Genomic DNA, 22,542 nt, shown 5'->3' on the forward strand with positions numbered 1-22,542 from the left:
CTAAACTAATTGTAAATTAAATTCATTATATTATGACATGTGGCAGCACCGTTTCACATGCCAAGGTTTATTGACATTTCATAAAAAATGTCATAATTTTAGTTTATAAGCGACTCCGTTGAAATTAAACAAAATAATTAAAAGCAAATTAAAGTATTTCATATATAGGGTAACAAATTTTATGACAAGTTAATAAAAAGTGAATAAAGAATGTAAATAGTTGTGTTAATATATTTTTCTAAGTGTTGGTTCAATTTCACCAATTCTATGGCTGTAAGAAATCTGCGTCTTGGGGTGTAAGATGTTTATAATTTAAAAGCAATTTGCGTATATTGTTTTTGTCAATTTGAGTATTTCGCTTAAAGTCCAGAAGTCTGAAGTGTAAGTTTTGCGGTTAACGCTTGTGTACGTGAAGAAAATCATAAGCAAACATTGTTAATTTGACTCGACATCACACAGCGTTATTTGCAGTAGCAGCATACTTTACACATAAATAAAACAAACACGCATTTTGTTATCAAAACTGGACAACGTAGAGATAAAGCAAAACTGCACGAAACATAACAGTCTCCAATCGAGGACCATTATTTATTGTCAGCAACGATATACTAATGAACTTTTTTCGAGATAATAACACCAACTATATGGGATACACATTCCAACAATGTTGATGGGAAATATTTTACTTATAACAAAGATAATCAAAAATCATGATAACTACAGTAATCTGAAAAATATTGTGCCAAACTTCGTACATAAATAGCGTCATATCACTTGCATCTAAGTTAAACTATCCAACCTGAGCTGCTGCTATATATCAATAAAAAAAAATTGATAGCAAAGCAAACGTATAACAGAGTATTAGATACATAATAGGCGTAATGGAGTGAATGCTTAATAACGAGCAAACATATTAATTCATCAGAAAGCGGATAAGTTCATATATACATATAAATAACACAACAAGTACAACTTTTTCAACTACCACTGTGGAGGGATCAAAGGAAATTGGACGTAGAAATACGCGAATTTTACGTAAATTATACCAAAAACTTGCGGCAATGCGAACAAAACATTTCATTTTAATACTTAGCTGTGTTATCATTACGACTATATTTTTCATAATTCTTGGTCCGGCAGGTGAACCAAACGATTCCTTAAAAAGTATTGTTACACATACACATCAGCAATTAAACAAATTGCAAGTAAGTAAAACGAAAATCCAAAATACGTATATGTATATAATAACTGTTATTTTTGATGTTTTGTGTATCATTTTATGCATATTTTATGCTTTCATCCATATAAAAATAAAATAATAATTTTTTTTATAATAATAATAATTTATTTTTTATCTTATCTCATTCAGGAAAATCTTCGTGTTACTGAGCAAAAGAAACTTGAAATAGATGCCAAATATTTGAATTTGCTAGGTTTCACCGATTCGATTTACGCAAAGGAGTTCCAAGCTTACAATCGTTATGAAATTGGTAATGGTTTCAAATCAGAAGGAGATAGTCATATTGTTGAAGTATCTCAGCTACCAGTAATACAACAGTCTTCACCAAAGCTACAACAAAACAATGGCTATTCAAGTAATGATAAGACATTTCAGCATAGCAGCAAGACACGTCTAGCTACAATACCTTACAATGGTACGAAAGCAAATTTTTCCATTGTAACATACGTACAAGATGGTGAGGCGCCATCGGTAATATTACTCGCACAAAATATAGCTGCAAAATTTCCCGATGAACATTTACTCGTGTATGACCTTGGCTTATCAGAGGATGATTCACGCAGCTTGACAGCTTATTGTAACATCACTAAATGTACAGTCATAAGCTATGACTTGTCAGTATTTCCATCACATGCTTTTGATCATCGCATGCACGCCTTTCGCCCGATTGTGATAAAAGACGCTTTAACGCGTTCGAAAAGTATTCTATTTGCCGAAAATTACATACGCTTTCGTGGTGGTAACCATGATCTACAAAAACTACGAAATAGAGTCTTAAGGGCGGGAGTTCTGGGTTGGAATACACCAACTGCCGTATCGACACGCACACATCCAAAAATGTTCGATTACTTTCAAACCGACGCTGATGATTTCAATTTTCTGCGAATGGTCGATCTCGACGTAGCTTTATTCTTGGACAGTCCCTACGTAGAGAAGAATATAATGCTGCCCTGGTTGAAGTGTGCATTAACAGTGGAGTGTATTGATCCGATTGGTAAGTTTGATAACAATTTTTCGTTAAATTCATATTTTTATTGCTCAGCTAACGTTTACAAGTAATTTACAAGCAAATATTTGATTGACAAAACTCCAAACGTTTTATAAAGATAAGATAACGATTATGAAGTACTTTAGCATACTTTAACAATTTAAATTTTTTTATAATTTATATGGTATAGTTGTCAAAAGCTTTAATTATATTATGAAAATGTATATTTTGGCAAATTTTGGTATACTATATAAGGCGCATTATACCCGTACAATATATATATTGAATATTTTTGTACATTTCACATAAGAATAATAATGTGCAACATCTAACATACTTCGGCAGCACAACAGCCTGTAAGAAATTGATACATTTTGATCAAAGGTGTTACAATGAAGAATTTTAACATGCGCCACAAAAGATTTGGCATATCTGCGTAAATATTTGTCGCAGCGAATATATATTCATGCGGCTGCAAATTGTAACCGTGGTGACCGCTCAACATGAGATGCATATCGTAAATGATATACGGTGCGCGATAAGTTGTTAGCGAAAGCAGAACGTACGCAATGTGATTAAATGAAAATGAGGAAAATACAATCTCAATAAGATAGTGACCAGCCAATGACACTAGCAGTACCAATAAAATGGCATTTATAACTGTAAATCTATAACGAGTTTGTTCCGAATAACCAACTATGGCTAAAAGTTGTACGATCACTATGAGATGTGGAAATATAGCCTGCAAAGAGTAGAGGGAAATCAATTGTTAGCACAAATTGATTGAAATATATATATATATAAACATGTCAACTCACCAATTGTGAATTCAACCAAGTTGCCAAAACCCCTGCCTCAACGGCTAACAGCAATGTCACTATAATAAAGGCAATAAAATTCACTGGTGGATAGCGACGCATATCGCTAAAGAAGTAAAATGCAATAAGTATGCAAAACGTAATACCACGCACGCCTTGTATAACAGGATGAGAAATGGGTTCGAAGCTGAGTATGAAAATTTCAATCACCGGCAAGGAGAGTACATGCTGCAACTGTCGAAGTTGAAAATGTTAACAAAAATATTTTCATACAAAAGTTATAAGCTCCAACTTACTAGCAGTGTGATGAACACCTTACGTGCAAAAGTGCGTCGTAGTATGGGATCTGGTATTTCATACTGCTGCACACTACCATCAATCGCATACATTGGCATAGTTTGCTGCGGTCCGCCATCAGCGCTAGGTTCTATATACACATTGCCACCCATGTTCGAATTACCTATAAATTAATTACATTTACACGAGTGTCTATTAATTTTCAAATTACAAGTGTAGACCTCCTTCTTGCACCTGCATTTTGCCCAATTCGGGCATTGTATTATCAAACATAACGTTCGGTACCATTGTGTTTGGATTTTGTGCATTCACACCGGAATTATCACCATATTCATACATTTTTAATGGAAATTCCTTTATAAAATAACTAAGATTTGACTTAATTGCCTAGTGATGTCACTTTTTTACTTGAAACTACTCCGACCGATGTCTACTTTGCAACTGTTTGTTTAGGAATAAATATGCTCCCAACGAAGAAAAAAGCTGCACAGACAGATTTCAGACTTTTTGGCGTCAATTTCGAATCATGCGCGTACGTTAATGTGTAGTCCTGTGTGTTAAGCTCATCTCCTCAGAATACAACAGTCGCTATTTTAACATACATAACTTAAATGTTTTACTGGATGCTTAACAATGCTTATTTGGCGCCCACATCACACTTTCAATTTTCTTAACCACATACTTGCATGCTTATAATTTTAGTGTGGTAAAATGGGACTTATTCGATTACTTAGTAAACAGCATCACAGTATAAGCAGAGTAATAATATTTTATTGAAATTCCATGTATATATTTTTTATAATATTTTGCTCTAATTTATTAATTAACAATCTTTCTTTAGACAACAAATAAAATTAGACGATACAATTTACAAATAAATCCACTATTTCATTATACGCAAGTTTAAGTAAACATTAAATACCGTAGCGGACTAAAAAAAAGGAAGACTTGCACTGACATTATTTTGCAACACTGTAGCATTAACAAATCGAACTCTATTATACAACTCGATATAAATTATGTTAAGTAAAACGTTTTTATTTACTTTCCTTATTATAAAATTATTTGTTTTTAAATGAAATCACATAAACCCTAATTTCTAAAGTGTCCTCTTTTTTTGTACGCAACTGTAAAATAAAACATCGATATCAACATAAAAATTATATCTTCTTAAATATATTTCAATTTACTTACTTTCAGGTGCGCAATGGAATGGCTGCAAATACAATAAGAAGCCACTTTATCGTTACTCTGGTTGTCATGCCTATGATGTATCAGCTTTCAACATAGTGCTGGGCTTAACATGGCCTTTAGATGACTCCAAATACTCAATGCCCAGTGAGGGAAATACTATTTTTTACAAAGAGACATTAGAAAAAGCTACTAGAATACTAGAAAATAGACGACTTAACAGCAGTGATACATCGGAGCATCCCATAACGGAGGATTAGTTTCTAAATGATAAATGATTAGATTTTCGGTAAACATTGTTGTTTGTTTTCTTCTTTTAAGTGCTAAACCAAAATATTAGCTTTTCTGTTTAATTATTTAAATACGTAGTAGTATAAGTTTTAGTATATACAAATATGTATGCTTAAGAAATAACAAATTTCTTTCAAATTGTAGCAAAACCAAAAAACACATATAATATGTCACGAGCCATACGAGTAAAAATAAATATTGCATAAGCGCTTTAAATACTCGTATTTTAAATTATTTGGAAATTGCTAACAATTGTTTGATTAAGATGTGGGTGTAGGCACATCCAACCAACATTTAGACCGCACAATGTATATTCTATGTATTGTATGAATATTAGTAATATAAAGCAAGAAATTAATATTCCATAAGCGAAACCGCAAATGAAGTCGTCGGCGCTTTGTGAGAGATTTAAAACATGGACAAACAAAAAACTAGCAATTGTGGTATGAAAACCCATGGGAGTTAAATTTAGTTGCTTGTTTTTATGTCTTTCTGCAGGCAAATTATTATATTATAAATTACGAATTTTTAAGAAAGTCTTAACTATGCAGCACGTCTTAACAATGATTTTGAACTTTTTCTTTATTGGCGTAGGCACCGCATATGCGGTTATAGCCAAATTTTAAACTAATGTCTAAAAATATGTTACGCTCTATTTAAAAACTAATTCCATTATAATATTTTTTAATATCATTAACACACTTTTATAAATATTGCATTGAAACACTTAATTTTTCGATCTCGTACAGCCAGAAATGATTTTTAATAACTTGTAAAATGTCAAAAACAAAAGAAAACATTTGAACATTTGTGTGAATCACTGTAAATATGTACGTGAATTTGCAATGAATGAATGTATGTAGGTATGTAAATTTGTACATAAACTAAAACTGCATAGAAATTTAGGTTTAAGTGTGGTCATACATTTGCTGACGGAGAAGCTCTAACTCAAATTACCGTGCGCTGAGCCAAATTGGAGTTGAGTTAATTAAAAGTTTGTAATTATGTGCATTTTAAAACTTTTTGCAGTGGTTTTAAAACCAAACTAATAAAAAATAAACATTTCATTTAGGCTAACAATATGACGTTGGTATTTAATAAAATTATGTGGCTATGTCTACTTGTTGTTGCTGTTAAAACGCGCTTTGTAGTTGCTTATGATCCAAACGATACAAAAATCGCCTCAGTTATTCCACCTGAAGGTTTCTTTGAGGCATTTTATCCGAGAGAAATGGATGGTGTTCCAAACAGTGCTTCCCGTCCCGCTCATGCTCACGGCAGCTTCTTTAAGCATCGCAATCCAGCTCTGGTGGACACAAAGAATGCAGCAGCGTACGGGTATCGTTTTGATGGTAAACGGCGTTTTAATTTAAAGTAAAGAAATAAAACAGCTTTTAGATTGTGTGTGTGCTCCTTATGACATTTATAAAAAAAATCAATAAATCCTTAAAATAATAATAATATTATTCAGTGAAGTTGTTTATATTTTAATTACCAGTTCATTGAGTTACATAGATACATACATATGTATGTACATAAATTAGTGAGTAAAGGTGTGTGTATCGTAAAAAGTGATCAGCTTACCCAACAAACCATAAAATGGTTTATAACATCTATTTTATAATTGTTGTAATTCTCAGAAAATTTCTCTATGTAATACTATACAAATTTTCAGATTTTTCATAGTACACATTTTGAAATACAAGCCAATAAATCGTCAAAATGCATCAATTTATTCACAACGATTGACATATATCTCGCATACATTATGCCGAAAGCACTCAGCATGAATACCTCTAAACATTTTATACCAGTTTGCTATCATCTGACATTTAACATATGTCATTTTCCACCACAGCAAAATACAGTCCACTTTATACAATTGACATTTAAAATCATCTGTGCGTAGAAACGTTTTTCCGATTTTATTTTTGCTGTATTGCATTATGTTTCAATAAAAAATCCTTAATCGTGAAAAAAATTTCAAAAATATAGTATTGTCAAAGGGAACACCTAAAGTATAGTGCTTAAACAAAAATTACACATTTTGTTTTAACAAACCAAAGAGAAGATGAACGTACGGTTATTAAGCCGACTGCAGCAACGCTGGAGGTGAGTGCTAATGTATTAGTCAATAACCTCAAATGATGTTTTTCTCTCCGCAGTGTTTTGAGACGTTATGCGACAAAACCTTCATCATTGTCGGGTGAAGAAGTGCGTATTGGCAGTGGTACCGGCATTGGAAATATAACGGGCAGAGCTCGAGAGGATGCTAGCTCGCTTACTGTGAATCAGCCTTCCACCAAAATCGTCACCAATCTACCACCGCTAACAGATCCGATACCCAATCTTCCTGAAGTTGAGTATGCGCGACCCCTAGCCGAAAGCAGTCTTACACAAGTCACTACACTGCCGAATGGATTACGAGTTGCGTCTGAACCCAGATTTGGACAATTTTGTACAGTTGGACTGGTAATCGATTCCGGTCCACGTTATGAAGTTACATATCCAAGTGGTGTTTCACACTTTATGGAAAAGTTGGCGTTTAATGTATGTATTTTCAAAAAATTTTTTTAATGTATATTCAATTCATTGTTGTTAATTTTGCAGTCAACTGAGAAATTTCCAAACAAAGACGCTATCTTAAAGGAGTTGGAGAAAAACGGTGGTATTTGTGATTGTCAAAGTTCACGTGACACACTTATTTATGCTGCAAGCATCGACAGTCGCGCAATTGAATCGGTAACACGTTTACTTGCCGATGTGACATTGCGGCCAACACTTCATGCCGCAGAGGTGAGCGCTGCACGCAAAGCGGTGCAATTTGAACTTGAGACGCTCGGCATGCGTCCGGAGCAGGAACCCATATTAATGGATATGATACACGCAGCGGCATATCGCGATAACACTTTGGGACTGCCCAAACTGTGTCCATCCGAAAATCTTTCATTAATAGATAGAAATGTTTTAATGAACTATTTGAAGTATCATCATACACCTCAACGTATGGTAATAGCCGGTGTCGGGGTACGTAAAAATATGAATTATTGTGAAATAGTCGGAAAGTGTTTATTATGTAAATAACTAATGCATAGGTTAATCACGACGAGCTAGTGCGCAACGTTGAGAAGTATTTTGTGGATGAAAAAGCTATTTGGGAGACTCAAAGTATCAAAGGAACCGGTGCAACTGAAGTCGACAGCTCAGTTGCACAATACACCGGCGGCTTGAAGAAGGTACGTACTTTAATAACTATAATGGATCGAATGTATTATACAATAATAATATTTTATTATAGGAGGAATGTGAAATACCAATTTACGCCGCTACTGGACTACCAGAGCTCGCACACGTTGTTATCGGCTTGGAGGGTTGCTCACATCAGGATCCCGATTTTGTGGCATTATGTGTTTTAAACATAATGATGGGCGGCGGCGGTTCGTTTTCAGCTGGCGGTCCCGGCAAGGGCATGTACTCCCGTTTATATACAAATGTGCTCAATCGCTATCACTGGATGTATAGCGCTACGGCTTATAATCACGCCTATGCAGATACTGGTCTATTCTGCATACATGCTAGCGCGCCACCTAGCAACGTACGTGACATGGTTGAGGTTATTACACGTGAACTCGTCAATATGGCCAGTGAGCCGGGTAGAGATGAATTGAGTCGCTCGAAAATTCAATTGCAATCGATGCTATTAATGAATCTGGAATCAAGACCAGTTGTGTTTGAGGACGTCGGTAGACAAGTTTTGGCAACAGGTCATCGCAAGCGACCTGAACACTTCATACGTGAAATCGGTAATTAAAATGCTACATTTATGTGAAAAAAAACGATTTATTTTTTTTATGACTTCCCTTACAGAAAAAGTCGGTCACGGTGATATTCAACGTGTAGCTCGTCGCTTACTTGCCACCGTGCCTTCAATGGCTGCGCGTGGTGATATCGGAAAATTGCCGGAAATGAAGGATGTACAAAACGCTCTCAGCAACGGCGGTCGTTTATCCTCTCGGCGACTCTCACTGTTTAAGTGAACACATCCCCATGTATATACAATTTAAAGAGAATATCAAGTCTTTATGCTTTATAGGTAATATAAACGAAATATAATTATTTGGAATAATATGTAAGCACGTGTGTTCCGTTCAAATAAAGCGCCGTTACTGAATCCATTGCAGCATATCATATTGTCGTAACCATTAAACAAATTCTAAACTCATAAGTAATCATATTTGTATAAAAAAAAAAATACATTAAAGATCAAAATCCATTTGAAATAGTTGTTCATGCTTTTTGATTGACAATGTGTGAGAAAAGCGCTCAATTAGCAAATAGTTTGTAGTCGTAATTTTACGCATAGCCACAAATTATGCAATGGATTCAGTTGTAGGCATGAGTTTAAATTCATTGTTGAGTGTGTATACATCACAACCTTCCTTATAAGTATGTATGACAAAAATGTTTTTTTTTTTTCTAAATGAAAAATTCTGTAAACTGGTGAGTCGCCAAAAATAAATCTGCCATACTTTGTATACATTTTCTTATGTATATATTCGAAAAATAAAATTTGAATATCGCAAATAAAACGATTAACCGGTTTAAATGATCAAAAGTAACGAAATTGCATTGAAATAACTGAATTGAAAGTTAGGTTATGTCACATATAAAATTAAAAAAATTGATTGAAATAACTAAATTATTTTGGTGATTATAGATAGAAAGTTAAAGCTGCTCTATTTTACTGTTTAAAGTTAGGTTATGTCATATATAACCTAAAAACTAATGTTTTTAAGTAGTAAGAAGAAGAAAATTATAGCAAAACGATTACATTTTTTCAGTATTTACTGGAACATGTATTTCTATTATATTTAACCACAGTTATTAAACTTAATTATAAAATAATACTAATAATAAGCTTAACTAAATGTCGATGACCGAGATTATCGTATTTAGGACGTGCACCATCTCTTAAACCGCTATTTTTTTGAATTCAACAAAGTTTTAAGCGATTAAGAAAAGCTTTTTTTTAGAAATAAAAAGTTCAAATTAGAAAGTAAAACCACGGCTGCTAAGAAGCAATTGCACCTAGAAAAAACTTTTCCTAGAACTTTTCATATTTTAATACAGTCACACATCCCACCATATCATAGTGACGCAACGACTCAAATACATATGTATGTATTAATATACAAACATTTAACTACTAAGCTCCCCTGACTCAATATCCGAATTCGACGACACATCTTCCACCAAATCTTTGAGATCATGCGGTATCAAATTTAATGCGGTCTTCGTATTTTCGCACGTTCCCGGCGCCGTGGCGTTTAAATTTTCTTCAAAGCACTCATCACTGCTGACATCTTCGCAGTTTCTTTTATTCGCGCTTTTCGGTTCGTCCATTTCAAGATTTGATCTTTTGGGAGAATTCGAATTTGCACTGTTTGGAGTTGCAGCGGTTTTTTTAGCTCGCTTTCTACTGCGCTTTTTTGGTGTGTGAGATTTTTCCAACTGCTCTTCGTCTGAACTGGTGGTGCTGTCACTGCTATTACTGGAATTAGCTGCAAAACAGAAAATATACATATTAATACACAAATGAAGGCGAATAGTAATAAATGATATAACAAACCTTTACTGCTGTTGGCTGATTCCTGTCGGTCCTCCATATCACTGTCGTCCTCTGGAAGTTCGTCACTGGAAATGTCTTCACGTACACGATATTGTTTGGGCAAATGTGACTCGTCTTCCATGGAGTTTGTGCTTTTCGGCTTCGTTTGCTCCGTCAAAGTCTCTTCGAATTCCGTTTTGAGTTCGCCACCCTTTTGTTTTTTAATACTCTTGGCTATGACACGCTTCTGATGATCCAATTGTGGGAATAAATCACGTGAATTCTCCAAAGCCTGTTTGGCGGCATTCATTTCAGCCTGCTGAATCGATGAGCCAGTCGCGGTGGCCAAACGTTTAGAGCGGAAGTAAACTGCTACCGTATACACGCGTGTATTGGTGGGTCCAATGGATTCGATCACCTTGTAAATTGGTATATCGGGTTCGCCACCCTCCATTGTGCGCAATGTCAAGCAACATTGTTGCAACTTTGATTTAGGATCATTCCAGTCTTGATTCATAATAAATATTTGCAAACGTGGAAATAGACAGACATGGCAGAATTGCTCACAATACAGCAAACCTTTATCCACATACAGCGCACCCAAGAATGCCTCCAACAAATCAGCGCGATCTTTGGTCTTTAGCTCCACCTTCGGATTTGAGTAAACCGCATATTTGGTCATGCCGAGATCATCACAAACCACTGCTTGTGTACGATTGTTAACGAGCGACGAACGCAACAGTGACAGGTGACCTTCATGATGTTCGGGAAAATGGCGATAAAGATATTCAGAGCAAATCAATTGCAACACAGTATCGCCCAAGAATTCCAAACGTTGATTCGAACCCAAAGTGAGGTGAGTAAAACCGATGGAACGATCGGTGAAAGCGCGTGCTAATAGACGTATGTGTTTGAACTGTATACCAATGGATTCTTCGAATTTGGTTAATTCTTGCAGCACCGGATACGAGGAAATGCAACCGCGATCGCCTATATATTGAGTAAGTTACAAAAAATGAAAGAAATAAATAAATGTAAACTCTTCTAAAGTGTAAGCTACAACTTACCTAACGGTTCTTGCTCTTGCAACGGATGTTCCGGATAATTCTTCCAAATCTCTTTTAGTTGTTCGTTTTCCATATAAAGCGCATTCATAAAGACCTCATCGGCTATCGATATGCCACCATCGAGTAGCAGCGCGCCCATTAAAGCCTCAAAACAGTTCGCCATTGCATGACGCAACTCCAATTCGTGACATAAATCCGAGCCATGCGCATACAGCATGTACTCCTCCAAGTGCAGCTTCTTTGCAAGCAAAGCCAAATGTTGATTCTGCACAATGGCCGCACGATAAGTGGCCAGACCGCCTTCTTCCAAATCCGGAAACATGAAAAACAAGTGTATTGAACTTAAGAACTCTACAACGGCATCGCCCAAGAACTCCAAACGTTCATTGTGTGTTATATTCGACATGGTCTCGTACTCCTTGCCAAAGCGCGACATTATATTTATGAGCGTATTTATGCCACGCTTACGTGTATTCAAGTAATGTATTTTACGATCACCATATTCGGGCTGTCGTATGCCGCAGTTCGTCAGTGAGTTGCGCGCATGATCGGGGTTTGTGCCATAATTCTCTTTATACGAGGGATGCGTCAACGCCAGTTGCAATAAATAACTAAAATAAAAATTTATATGAAAACAATAACAAAAAGCAAAATATTCAAACTCACCGATTTTTGAAACTATAACCAATACTCTTCTCCAAAAGATCGAGCGAGCGATGAAAACGCAAGTGCCCAGTGAGCACTGGTATAAGCAACGCATGCTGCACAATATCACACATGATGCCGGTGCGGTAGTAACCCTTCGAACTGACCGCCACTGTGATGTTGCGCTTCATGCGTCCTTGCGTGCGCATTTCCTGTAAACGCGCCTCCTTTTCTTCCAACTTACGCTTGTCGGCAAACGATGGCTTCGACATGTTGGCCATTAGATGGCGATATTTCACATATTCACGCCACGCCTTCTGATACTCCGGATTACCGGCATAACTCAACTGCGGTGGACGTATACCGAAATGCACAATGGCCGGATGTGTTACATTTTCTTCGGCTTCAAAGCATTCGGGTAAATCAGAAACATTACGATCCAGCTGATCTACGCGCACGGAGCATGGTTTGTAACCGGGTTTTGTCACCAACATTCCTTTTATGAAATCAACATAGTCCTGCCAATCATGTTGGCTGATATCGTTTAGGCATCGCAATTGATCGCGTTCCACAAGCGGTGCAGCGCTGTCCAGTAAGTAGCGTAGAACTTCACTTGTAGCCAATACTTCTTTACCATTGTCGGGTAGGTCTCTAACGAAGCGTGGTAAGAAATGGAAGGCGGGGCATGTTTCGGCGCTGGACATGCTGTCAGGGTAAAGTGAGAAATCCACCAACTCGAGCAATTCGTGGAAGAGGTATTTATCTGTAAGTTGGGAATAAATTAATTAGAAATTTGTAAAAAAAATATTATTTTAACTGTTAAGGTGTACTTACTGAATAAATCCAATTCTCTTATGGTGAAATTTTCCGGCATTTTCTCCGCGACATACAAAATGGTATATTCGATGTTGAAGCGTATAACTTTACATGTTGGCAGTTCGGCAAGCGGTGCATGTGTCAACATCGAAAATCCTTCGAAGATAAACTCATGCTCGTCATGCTTTATTATTGTTGGCGTTTTGGTGAGAAAATTTGTGGGTGGCGAAATAGTAATGCGATAGTGATAAAGTTGCGATGCGTTATTTGAAGTCGGTAAACATTTCTTGTAACCCGTTTCACCGGGATAAATGCCGTGTCGTATGCCAATGCGTCGTGATTTCGCCGAACAACGACAGAGCGGTCCGTCATTCATTTCCCCCGAATCATTATGCCACAAATCGGCATGTACGCGATAGGGATGCTGCACCTTACGTGAAAGTTCCTCCATACAACAATCTTGCTCAATTTTCAACTCATCATCTGATGAATCTTCTGACGACGATGAGCAAGCTTCAGATTTGTGTTTACACAAGCGGCGTCGCGACTTTCGTGTTGGCGCTTCGTAGGGTGGTAATGTTTTGCGTACACGTTCAGATCGTTGTATTAATTTTTCATCGAATAAATTACACAACGCTTCTAATCTACTTGTGGCGAGCACTTCATTTGGTACATTTGTACGCCGATAATAGGGATCTGCTGGCGATGAACGTATCCATACGGCACGGGTGTCTTCATCTTGTCCAACCAATTCTGCCAATTTTTCGGCAATGTCTTCGGAGGTCTCACAGTAATTCGATCTCCAACTCTTCAGCAGTTTGTCTCTTTCAGTTTCAGGTTTCGGTTCCTTGGCATCGCTGCGGGCTTCATACTTTCTCTCGCGTTGAGTATGGGGTCTAGACGATTCTGCATATTTCGAATAGCCGTAACCTCTGTAATGATATGAAAAATTTGTAATTATACACTCATACATACATATATTAAGAAAAAACCATACCGCTGAGACGTCGAAGGTGCAAATTGTGGACGATTGTTCGGCGGTGCCGTCGATGTATTGCGGTAATTTCCACGCGCAGAATAAGGAACACGACTTGGCATTGGTTTGTTGTGCTCGTATGGAAATGGTCGAATGTGGTTTGGTGCAGTTGGTTTGTAATGTCCTCGATTTGGCGTGAAATCTCTGCCACCCCTGTAAGGTCGATGTGCGTTTCCGTCATATTTTGGTTTGTGATAATTATATTCATTATATGTCGACTCATATGGAGTATAGGACGTTTTTCTCGGTGGCGGTACATTATATACTCCTTCATTACCATATGCATCTGCATAAGAGTTTGTTGCTCGATAATGTGGATAATACGACGTACTTTCGTCGTTATAAGGATTTTGATGTTGATAAAAATTTGGTGGATATGGATTAAAACTGTGTGCACCAGATACTTGTGGCATCGGTGGCGGTAAAGTGTCATTTGAATAATTAATACAATTCATCATTGCTGGATGTCCTGATTGATGTGGTTCTGATGTTGGTGGCTCTGGGGGTGGCGGCGGAGGAGCACCTGGTGGAATACCCACGGGGAGTGGCGGCGCAGGGTTTGCTTGATCAATATCTGGCGGCGGTGGTGGCACCATCGAAAAGTGTTGAAAATTCATTTTTCCGGGTTAAATTCAATATTTCTTAAATATATTTAAACCTCTATACAATGATTTAAACCGAGCACATGAAAAGTGCAACTGAACTCAATGAAGTAGCGGCAAAAACAGATGTGTTGTATACAAATTTTGCAAAGTAGTGCTGTGTTTTTGATCTTCAGCGATAAAAATAATATTTATATTGATAACAAGCAGGTATGTTATCGAGTAAAAAATTTTACAACACTGAATTACACCTGAACACTGTTTTTATGAATAATTTTTATATAAAAAATAAAAACTAAAATAATTTTACGTATAAATAATAATTGATTTAATCGATATTTTTATCTTATTATCGTGTATAGTTGTGCTTTCACTACTATCAATTTAATGGAATTGCAGTATCTGGCGATCAGCTGTTTGACAAAATGCATTAATAAACTTAAACGTAGCGAATCTAAAACAAATAAACAAATACTATATTTATTTAATGTAGTTAGTACAAAATGGAAGTGAATAGTGATATCTTTCAATATGTTAGTAAAACCAATAAAAGTATATAGCATTAAGTATATATTTACTAAACTACAAAAATTTAAACAAGGATGAGCACGTATTAATGGATCATCATTTTCCCGCTCAAGCAATATGGCAAAAACTTGTTTTTAAGATTACGTAGCGATCCAAATTTGTTATAATTAAAATAGAGTTATATAAAAAACCATGTATGATATAAGATATAGTGTTACTTCTTTAGCTGAACAACTATAGTCCTATTTTACAATAATTCCGGGACATACCGGTAATATAAACAAACATAAGCAGTTTTAATACAAAAAAATTCTGTAATTGAATTGTATTATTTACAATCATATATGTATTTATATATATTTTCAGGCAAACAGAGGTGCTGACAGTATTGGTTCTTCTGAGGAGACAGGTAAAGAACATGACTTTAAACAAGTTAATTATTGTCGTTGTCTTGTCGTGACTTTGGATTTCGTAAATTGGGGGATTTTTTTGCATTCACATAGTTACACGGGATAAAAATGGGAAATATATGTACATCATAGTTTGTGCAGTGCAGTAATTTCTCTGAAAATGTTGTATATTCCAGAGTATAGCTATTTTTAATTGAATAATATTACTAAATATATTATTTTTAATTATATAATATGTACTTAGACAGTACAATCCTCCAATATTGAGAAATTGATGTGTTCGAGAAAGGAAAAAATAAGTGTTGCGAGAAATTGCATAAAAATCCATGCCCTACAGTTTAATGGCACTCTCGTTCTAAATGGCACTCTGGGGCTTGAGAAATTTAGTGCTGCAACCCTTTCTGTGCACTAACAACTGAAATTTTGTCTTAAAATTGGTACGTTAGAGAGATCCAATAAGTTCGTCTGCTAATACCTTTTATAACATTTGTTTCCGGTGTTTGTTCCGGTTCTATACCAGATCGTTTTCCTGCAGGGTATGCATTTTTATTTCATAAATATACGCTTGAACACATACTTGTATATACATATGTGTGTATCATAACATCTTTAACTTATGAATCGCGCCTCGTGTCCAAATGAAAGCGTTCTTAATAAACAGTAAATAAAATAATTAAGGCAACACAAATTTCGGGCACAGCCGAATAATATGCGATATGCCTTCGATTGCATCATATTTTAAAAAACACAAACATTTATTGTTAAATCTTTTTGTTCAAAAGGTTGTACATATATGAAAGAAATGTCTGCCGGGTTACAACAATATAATATATTGACAACATACATTCTTAGACATCATATCACTCAAATTGCTCTTCTGTTAGTTTAATATTGACTTAAATATGTTATATAAATATATATCTTCTTGATGATGTTGCAAATTATAAATAACCCTGGCGAACCTGCGTCTCTAACGCATTCCTTTATTAAAATAATGTCTTATGCTAAATGCTTTTCATAAGAAACATTGAACTCATGAATATAATACCGTAAATAATAATGTAAATAATTTTTATTTTTATTTTTTTTTTGTATAATACATACATATATAACACACCTCAGATTACTTTATTACATGTACGAAGTGTACACAGTTAATTTCTTGTTAATAAGCGTAGTCGTGTTGCTATCACAAACTGTTTCGGAAGGTTTTAGACAATTATTGTAGATTGCCCATACCGCGCGTCGAGTTTCAGCAGCAGTCAGAAACTACCGATATATTAAAGTACACCTCGAACGGAGTCAACTAAATGTTTCGTATTTACTATACAGCGCTCTAAGCGATCGGTGGTGGTGATATCGCAAAGTGCCGTGTCATATACACAAAAAAATATATACTATATACACATGTGAATGAATATAGCTGAATATTGAATTATTGCCACAATCGTTAACAACAATTTAATTCATTTCTGCTTTTTTTTTGTTTTTGTTCCTGCTGTCTTGTAATTATGGCAAGAGTAGACGGTAAATATTTGTACTTTTCAATAAACGCTTATGTAGCATCGCCGTGCAATAAATCACTGTTTGCAAACATACATATACGTACATATCCGTTATAAGATGATATATAAGTACTATATAAGTTGAAATATGCAAATATTGTAACTGTAATACAAGGCATTCGCGTTTCTTTTCGCTTCATAAAAACTGCAATAAATTATAGTGTTTATGATAGTGTTCGACATAAATTAGTGTATCATGTGAGGTCTCAGGCCTAATTTTCGATTTTTGTGAAAAAACCAATGTCGTCTCGTAGAAAGCTGTATATTAACGGCATAACTGTAATTAATTGCGAATCACATAAGCATAGTAATTAATTTCCAATTGTTTTATAGACCAAAGTGTTTTATAGTTTTATAAATTAATATTAGTTACATACATATATACACATATGTATGTATGCAACCGAACTTATGCACGTAGCTGACAAGTAAACACATTTTTATGACTTAAGCTATTCGATTTTAGCATCATAAATACTAATCTGTTTGAAACAACAATCAGCGATACGCATATGTTTATGGGAAATACTCGTTCACTTGTTGCTATAATTGTTGCTTGGTGAAATTTAGTGATACTACTAATAAAAATATTGATCAAAAGCAAGCTGTGCCATTGAACTGATTATAAAGTGCATATTAAAAAGAATATATATGAAATTATAGAAAACGGATTCGAATCCAAACTTTGAATGCAATACAATTTTATGGCATAAATTTAAAAGTATTATTTTTTTGTTATTGCTTTTGTTCCGACAAAAACACTGCTGAAGTGAGTTTGAGAAATGTTGACGAGTTGAGAGTTCGGGTTTCGTTCATTTCAACAGTTGTGGGTGGTAGTAATAAAAACCGGTTTCTCAGAATGCGTTTTTATATACATATGTACATTTCCGTTTAAATATAATGTAAGGGTTAATCCACATAAATCGGAGGTTGTTTATATTTATATAAATACTTATTGTTGTTGTTGTAACAGTAATTTTACAATTTTAATATATGTACATATATACATGTATAAAAAAACCGAGTTTTCTCTAATATTGTTTCTTTCCTTTCAGATGGCTTATATGAACAAGAATTCCCTAACATACGCTCATCCATTGTGAGCAGTAGTAGGAAGCTATGTCGTCCAGCGACACTAACAAATAAATTGCCCATACTCAAATGGCTACCACGATATCAGGCATCCTTTATATTTCGCGATGCCATCGCCGGTTTCACAGTCGGTCTCACAACTATACCGCAAGCGATTGCTTATGGTGTGGTTGCGGGCCTGCAGCCGCAGTATGGACTCTATGCGGCCTTTATGGGCTGTTTCACTTACATCATTTTTGGTTCCTGCAAGGATGTAACAATTGGTCAGTAATAATATTTATTTTTTTTATTATTTAAAATTAATTAATTTTTATTTTTTATTTTACCATAAATTATAGCCACCACAGCAATTATGGCACTAATGGTGCATGATTATGCGATAATTACACCGGATTACGCCGTATTGATCTCATTTCTTGCGGGTTGCACGATATTGCTGCTGGGCATACTTAATCTTGGCGTGCTGGTGCGCTTTATTTCCATGCCGGTCATTACAGGATTCACCATGGCTGCGGCGTGCACGATTGGTAGTGCACAGATTAACAATCTGTTCGGCATGAAGAGTAAGCATTTAACCAGGATTACTAAACTTAAACTCAAAATCGGCGAAATATTATATTTTTTGGTTTTACTGTTATTTCGCTGCCTATTAAGTTTTTATTTAATTTTAAAATATAAAAATTTATTGTTGCTATAAAATTTCGTGGTCGCTATAAATACTTTATATATATTATAATATTTTTTTCGCACATAGCATATGTCACCTATATTGCTTAAAACCTGTTTTTATGACCTTAATTTCAATTATTAATCACCTTAAAGGTCCGTCAAATCAATTCATTCCGTCGTGGAAATTCTTTTTTACGCACCTACCGAATGTACGTTTAAACGACTCGTTACTTGGCGTCGGCAGTCTTATATTTCTACTGTTGATGAAGGTATTTACTACATAAATATATATGATAGCACATTACTTACTATAATTCTGATTTCTAGCAAGTGAAAAATATACCGTACGGCAATAAGACGTTTTGGAAATATATTTCCCTATCTCGCAACGCCTTGGTGGTAATATTCGGCACATTTTTGGCATATCAATTAAGTCGTGATGGTTCGGAACCCTTTAGAATCACAGGGAATATCACAGCCGGGTTGCCACCGTTTCGTGCACCACCATTTAGCACAATCGTCGATGGTCAGGAGGTGTCTTTCACGGATATGATAAGCACGGTCGGTTCCTCATTGGCATCAATACCTTTAGTGTCAATACTAGAAATTGTCGCAATCGCTAAAGCATTCTGTGAGTATACGACGAAATATTTTTCAATTCAAGAGTAGTAGTGTCCATCTATTAAAATGTCTTTTGTATGTAGCTAGGGGTAAAATAGTCAACGCATCGCAGGAGATGATAGCGCTCGGCATGTGTAATATTATGGGAAGTTTTGTATCATCTATGCCGGTGACCGGTTCGTTTACCCGCACAGCTGTGAATAATGCGAGTGGTGTGAAAACGCCCTTGGGCGGCGCTGTAACTGGTGCAATGGTTTTGATGGCGCTGGCTTTTCTAACACAAACTTTCTACTACATTCCAAAAGCAACATTAGCCTCAGTCATCATAGCAGCCATGATTTCGCTGGTGGAACTTGAGCGTCTAGCCGAGATATGGAAATCTAAAAGTATAAATTTTTACAAGAAAATATTTGTATATAAATAAATAATTTCATTTTATTTTCTTTCTTCTTCAAGGAATGGATCTCTTTCCCTTTTTCGTTACATATTTAACCTGTTTGTTTTGGAGTTTGGAGTACGGCATTATTTGTGGCATCGTGGTGAATATCTCATTTATACTATATAGAAGCGCAAGGCCACAAATTCATTTAGAGAAGAAGAAGGTAAGCGGGTATAACTTGTGTAAATTATTAATTGCTAACTGTTAACTATTTTTAGGTTAGCAATTATGAAATATGCTTTGTGGATGTTAAGCAGCGTTTGGATTTCGCATCGGCGGAGTATTTAAAAGAGAGAATTATTAAGTTTATGAGCGGTAATCGTTACGATGTTAGTCTCATTGTTATTAAAGGAGAGGAAATTAATTCCATCGATTACACGGTCGCTATGGTGAGTAAAATTTGTAAATATATTTGATAAAGTAACAATGTATCATCATTAATGCTTAAGTGTGCTCCAAAATCTTAGAACTCTGATTTTACAATTTTCTGATAATATTCTATAAACAGATACTGCACATCATGTATGTATGATCAATTAGATTAGATAAATAGGTATATAGTTCAGAGGCATTTATATGAAGCTTAATAATATTAAACTAGATACGAGTACATGTGTACTTATTTTACATCAGTTCTTAAGATCGACATTGATAACCTAAAAATAATTTGAACTTTCATAAATAAATAAAATTATTGATTAGACAGATTCTTCCTTGACTAGTATTTATGCGACATATCTAAAAATATATAAAGATAACTGTACCACTTAGTAGTAGCGACCACATTTAGATTCTATTTTTATATTTATTATATTTTCGCTTGTCGATAAGATCCCAAATTTGAAATGTCATTTAGTGGAAAAATACGGAAACATATTTTTATTTTGGACATAATCAATTTATTACCACAATTAAATGCTTTAACTCAAGCTGTGCAGCTACGAAATTCCCTGTGACTAATGTTCTAGCACATTTTTGTTTAATATAGAAAACTATAAACAGTACCTGTTATGCCTTGTTGCTAACAGATATATGACATCACTGCACTTAAAAGGGAACCGTACAAGACGAAATACTTTTTCATTACATTTTCTTTATAACAATGACTCTCAATTACAAACTACGGCATTATAACAATTTATTTATTATTATTTTTAGAACATCATCTCACTTAAGGAAGATCTTGCGGTACTCAGTTGTGATCTGGTGTGTTGGAATTGGAATCTATCCACCGCTGGTGTCGTTTGCCGGTTGAATAGCGATTTGTGTAGCCTCTTTAAGAATGATCATAGCATCGAGGAGGTGGTGAATAACTATTATTTAAATCTACAAAGGAAAAATGAGAGCTCCATCGATACTGTGTGCACAAACACTTCATAGTTGGCTTTATTTAACTAGTATACGCGTACTTAACAGGTGCCATTAAGTAAAAATAGTATTTGTTTAAAGTATGTGTAAATATATACATACATATACATATATTTGTTAGCTATTATAATTTGACGGCCAAGTATAGTAAATAAACTTATTATTTAATAATAAGCATAATTAAGAGAGAACAACAAGTATCAATTAAAAGAAAGACAATTATTAAATGTAAAAGACAAGAAAGACAAAATTAAATGTTATACAATTTCTGTTATATATATACATACATACATATAAAAATATACAATTTTATTAAATTGATGAATTTGTTTTAAAGAATAAAACTTATTTGAATTATTTTATTGAAATTTGTATTTTAGTCCAGATGAAACATGTTTTGCTGTAAGACTAGCTGCGATTTCGGACTGTATACGAATTCGGATTCGGGAATTTGTATTTTAGTCCAGATGAAACATGTTTTGCTGTAAGACTAGCTGCGATTTCGGACTGTATACGAATTCGGATTCGGCGTGAATAACCGAACATTTTATACCCTCGCAACTTATTTATTCAATTTTACTAAAATAACACATCATATATTTACCCACATATTCGTCATATATATGTTATAAAGCCCATTGAAAGTTTGAAACCCTAATGTTAGGTATATGGGAGCTTCAAAATATCAGAGAGACGTACCTATATTTTCGGTAAAAGAAAAATATTAGAAGCACTGAGGTCTACATGTTTGATATATGGGGCCTTAAAAACTTATGGTCCGATTTCTGCGATTCTTAGAAGGCGATGCCGCGCTATTAATATTCAGAATTTGTGCAAAGTTCTGTTCCGATATCTTCACTAGTTTACTTTATATATAGTAAAGTAAACGATTCAGATTGACTTCAAAGTCCTGGTAGGCGTGGTTGTGAACCGATTTGGCCTATTTCCACAGCATATCATTGGGATGCAAGGAAAATATTACAACCGTTACAAATCAGATATGGTTTTTGACCCATAAGTTGGCGGAACCACGCCCTTTAAAATTGTGTATAATCTTATTAAGGGAGGTGGGCGTGGTTATAATCCGATTTCAATTTTTGGACTGTATAAGGTGGTACTTAAAAGAAACGACTCTACATTACATCCAAATATGCCCCTTCATAGTACGATCCTTTGTACCTTAACACCTTAATCTTCCACTAATGAGACTCGTGCTTTGACCCACACAAAAGTATGTTTTTATACTAGGAT

At 35.1% G+C, this 22,542-nt stretch overlaps 6 protein-coding genes and 1 long non-coding RNA gene across 15 annotated transcripts; 4 read left to right on the top strand and 3 right to left on the bottom strand.

The window, feature by feature from the left end:
- The first annotated feature begins 79 nt into the window (after positions 1 to 79).
- LOC105214500 (uncharacterized) lies at positions 80 to 5,041 on the top strand. Of its 4 annotated transcripts, none has more exons than XM_054234560.1 (4): positions 80 to 405; positions 460 to 1,205; positions 1,370 to 2,234; positions 4,544 to 5,041. In XM_054234560.1, exons 2-4 carry the CDS (start codon positions 1,062 to 1,064, stop codon positions 4,792 to 4,794), a joined length of 1,260 nt encoding a protein of 419 aa, XP_054090535.1. In that variant the 5' UTR covers positions 80 to 405; positions 460 to 1,061; the 3' UTR covers positions 4,795 to 5,041. The 4 variants fall into 4 exon arrangements, with proteins under 4 accessions (XP_054090535.1, XP_054090536.1, XP_011186272.2 ...); XM_054234561.1 differs by having other exon boundaries at positions 472 to 1,205; XM_011187970.3 differs by having other exon boundaries at positions 80 to 381.
- Positions 2,015 to 4,459, bottom strand: LOC105214499 (protein lifeguard 2). The gene is given in 4 exon segments (XM_029041844.2): positions 2,015 to 2,970; positions 3,047 to 3,280; positions 3,343 to 3,552; positions 3,554 to 4,459. Coding segments are annotated over 4 exon segments (987 nt in total). The 5' UTR covers positions 3,683 to 4,459; the 3' UTR covers positions 2,015 to 2,556.
- Positions 5,042 to 5,906: 865 nt separating the features above from the next.
- On the top strand, positions 5,907 to 6,824 carry LOC105214497 (uncharacterized). 4 transcript variants are annotated; one of them, XM_054234564.1, is made up of 3 exons: positions 5,907 to 6,177; positions 6,512 to 6,567; positions 6,598 to 6,738. In XM_054234564.1, the coding sequence occupies exons 1-3, from the start codon at positions 5,907 to 5,909 to the stop codon at positions 6,613 to 6,615; spliced, it is 345 nt and encodes a 114-aa protein (XP_054090539.1). In that variant the 3' UTR covers positions 6,616 to 6,738. The 4 variants fall into 4 exon arrangements, 3 of the variants coding, with proteins under 3 accessions (XP_054090539.1, XP_054090540.1, XP_054090538.1); XR_008471955.1 differs by lacking the exon at positions 6,598 to 6,738 and having other exon boundaries at positions 5,907 to 6,368; positions 6,512 to 6,587; XM_054234565.1 differs by lacking the exon at positions 6,512 to 6,567 and having other exon boundaries at positions 6,684 to 6,824.
- LOC128922775 (uncharacterized) lies at positions 5,946 to 6,552 on the bottom strand. The gene is made up of 2 exons (XR_008471957.1): positions 6,410 to 6,552; positions 5,946 to 6,131 (listed from the first exon to the last, which is right to left on the bottom strand). It is a non-coding gene; the product is annotated as an uncharacterized LOC128922775 (long non-coding RNA).
- LOC105214498 (mitochondrial-processing peptidase subunit alpha) lies at positions 6,725 to 9,235 on the top strand. Its single transcript, XM_011187967.3, has 6 exons — positions 6,725 to 6,937; positions 6,991 to 7,375; positions 7,436 to 7,852; positions 7,921 to 8,061; positions 8,124 to 8,628; positions 8,693 to 9,235. The coding sequence occupies exons 1-6, from the start codon at positions 6,897 to 6,899 to the stop codon at positions 8,860 to 8,862; spliced, it is 1,659 nt and encodes a 552-aa protein (XP_011186269.1). The 5' UTR covers positions 6,725 to 6,896; the 3' UTR covers positions 8,863 to 9,235.
- Positions 9,236 to 9,542: 307 nt separating this feature from the next.
- On the bottom strand, positions 9,543 to 16,794 carry LOC105214496 (ribonuclease 3). Its single transcript, XM_011187959.3, has 7 exons — positions 16,655 to 16,794; positions 13,959 to 15,053; positions 12,980 to 13,893; positions 12,167 to 12,908; positions 11,501 to 12,111; positions 10,455 to 11,423; positions 9,543 to 10,386 (listed from the first exon to the last, which is right to left on the bottom strand). The coding sequence occupies exons 2-7, from the start codon at positions 14,612 to 14,614 to the stop codon at positions 10,025 to 10,027; spliced, it is 4,254 nt and encodes a 1,417-aa protein (XP_011186261.1). The 5' UTR covers positions 14,615 to 15,053; positions 16,655 to 16,794; the 3' UTR covers positions 9,543 to 10,024.
- LOC105214495 (sodium-independent sulfate anion transporter) lies at positions 14,993 to 21,542 on the top strand. Of its 3 annotated transcripts, XM_011187957.3 has the most exons (10): positions 14,993 to 15,132; positions 15,494 to 15,536; positions 18,158 to 18,457; positions 18,533 to 18,757; positions 19,017 to 19,132; positions 19,191 to 19,494; positions 19,568 to 19,870; positions 19,941 to 20,086; positions 20,142 to 20,312; positions 21,082 to 21,542. In XM_011187957.3, exons 1-10 carry the CDS (start codon positions 15,103 to 15,105, stop codon positions 21,301 to 21,303), a joined length of 1,860 nt encoding a protein of 619 aa, XP_011186259.2. In that variant the 5' UTR covers positions 14,993 to 15,102; the 3' UTR covers positions 21,304 to 21,542. The 3 variants fall into 3 exon arrangements, with proteins under 3 accessions (XP_011186259.2, XP_011186260.2, XP_028897676.2); XM_011187958.3 differs by lacking the exons at positions 14,993 to 15,132; positions 15,494 to 15,536 and adding an exon at positions 16,898 to 17,064; XM_029041843.2 differs by lacking the exons at positions 14,993 to 15,132; positions 15,494 to 15,536 and adding an exon at positions 17,264 to 17,409.
- The last annotated feature ends 1,000 nt before the right edge of the window (positions 21,543 to 22,542 follow it).

The sequence above is a fragment of the Zeugodacus cucurbitae genome, chromosome 6 (assembly GCF_028554725.1).
Source record: "Zeugodacus cucurbitae isolate PBARC_wt_2022May chromosome 6, idZeuCucr1.2, whole genome shotgun sequence".
Classification (NCBI taxonomy): Eukaryota; Metazoa; Arthropoda; class Insecta; order Diptera; family Tephritidae; genus Zeugodacus; species Zeugodacus cucurbitae.